Source organism: Nematolebias whitei, chromosome 21, assembly GCF_014905685.2.
Source record: "Nematolebias whitei isolate Nwh7 chromosome 21, NemWhi1, whole genome shotgun sequence".
Classification (NCBI taxonomy): Eukaryota; Metazoa; Chordata; class Actinopteri; order Cyprinodontiformes; family Rivulidae; genus Nematolebias; species Nematolebias whitei.
Genome location: NC_056518.1, coordinates 34,628,131 through 34,629,676, shown reverse-complemented (window position 1 = coordinate 34,629,676; position 1,546 = coordinate 34,628,131). Strand labels below are relative to the sequence as shown.

At 51.4% G+C, this 1,546-nt stretch overlaps 1 protein-coding gene across 1 annotated transcript in view; it reads right to left on the bottom strand.

Annotated features, from left to right (window-relative positions):
- Positions 1–1,111, bottom strand: part of mta1 (metastasis associated 1) — a 41,855-nt gene extending 40,744 nt beyond the window's left edge. The window contains exon 1 of the mRNA XM_037694981.1: positions 944–1,111. Coding sequence (XP_037550909.1) covers positions 944–971 — 28 coding nt within the window. The 5' untranslated portion in view covers positions 972–1,111. The remainder of the gene's footprint in view (positions 1–943) is intronic.
- Positions 1,112–1,546: the final 435 nt, after the last annotated feature.

The following is a 1,546-nucleotide window of genomic DNA, read 5'->3' as shown; positions in this document are numbered from 1 at the left end:
ACACCAGGACATGTCTCAGTCCATCACAGGGACACCAGGACATGTCTTAGTCCATCACAGGGACACCAGGACATGTCTCAGTCCACCACAGGGACACCAGGACATGTCTCAGTCCATCACAGGGACACCTGGACATGTCTCAGTCCATCACAGGGACACCTAGGGACAATTTAGTTACCAGTCAGTCTAACACGCATGTTTTTGGTATGTGGGAGAAAACTGTAGTACCTGGAGAACACGCATGCACGGAGAGAACATGCAAACTCTACCCAGAAAGGCCCCAGGCTGGGATTTGAACCGGTGACCTGCTCGCTGAGAGGCAGCAGCTCTACGAACTCTTCAGTTTTATATTTATCCAGGTAGTCTGAGTCACGAGGACTCGTTTCCAGAGACCTGTTTGGGAGCAGATGATGGTGGTTAAGAGCCTTGCTCAAGGGCCCAGAGCAGGGCAAATGAGGGTGGAGGCAGGTGTGGGTGCTTCATGTTGTTGGTCCAGGGAGTTGAACCAGCGACCTTCTGACCACAGGCCCAGCTTCTGTAGCCTCTGCTCCACGACTCGTCCACACGGAATAATCGTGCTGCAGGAACTTTTGCACCTTCTTCACTTCAGGGTGTGATGCTGAACACGAGTGGGAGACCGAGCCCAGGAAGACCACCCTGAGGTTCTCCAACTAAGTCCTGGCTGCAGGAGGCTTTGTCCCGTCAGCTCCATCATGCTCCTCAGCACGAACAACAAACTTCAGAAGCCACCATGAAGCTTCAGCTGCATGACTGCAGAGAAGTCTGAAAACAACCCGAGCAGCAGATCCGTGCGCGTTGAAGCACCTTCCTCCTCCTCCTCCTCCTCCTCCCAGGAACAGCATCTCTCCTGCTTCAAACAAGAAGGCGGACCTGCGTGGAAACATGGCGAGTCCTCGCTCAACTCGCAGCCTCGGCGTCTTACCTCCGACCCGGTACATGTTGGCGGCCATGGCGGCCGGAACCTCTCCGGTGCTGGACTGGTTCTGTTCGGGCTCGCGCTGCCGGAGCGACTGCTGGAAAATGGAGGATTGATCGATACGAAGCAGACGGAGCCTTAAAGAGACAGCACCGACTCGTGTCCACACGAACACGACCCGCACATCTTTTAACTTCGAGCTGGGACGTCTCCTTGTGTTCGCTGACACGGAACGAGCACGCGCGTGACGGTGATCCACGAACACAGACTTTAATTGAGCTGAAAGAGCAGATTATTTACAGCTCCAGCACTTCTCTCGAGATAAAAAATGAAATGGACAAAATACGTTGACTTTAAGCCGGGGTCCAGTTCTCGTCGATCAGCTGTGATCTCGCGATAGTTTGTAGTGAACTCCGTTGGTCCGAGGTACGGAAGCCCGTTAGTGCCAGTGAGAAGAAACGAAGCGTCAAATGTCTTAAATGTCTTAATTACAGATAGAAAGTTATAAATATGAGATAAAAAAGTCATAAGTATGATATTAACAGTCATAATTTCAACCTTTGAAACGATGGCTGTTTAATCTCATACTTGTGACTTTGAAAGTTGTTC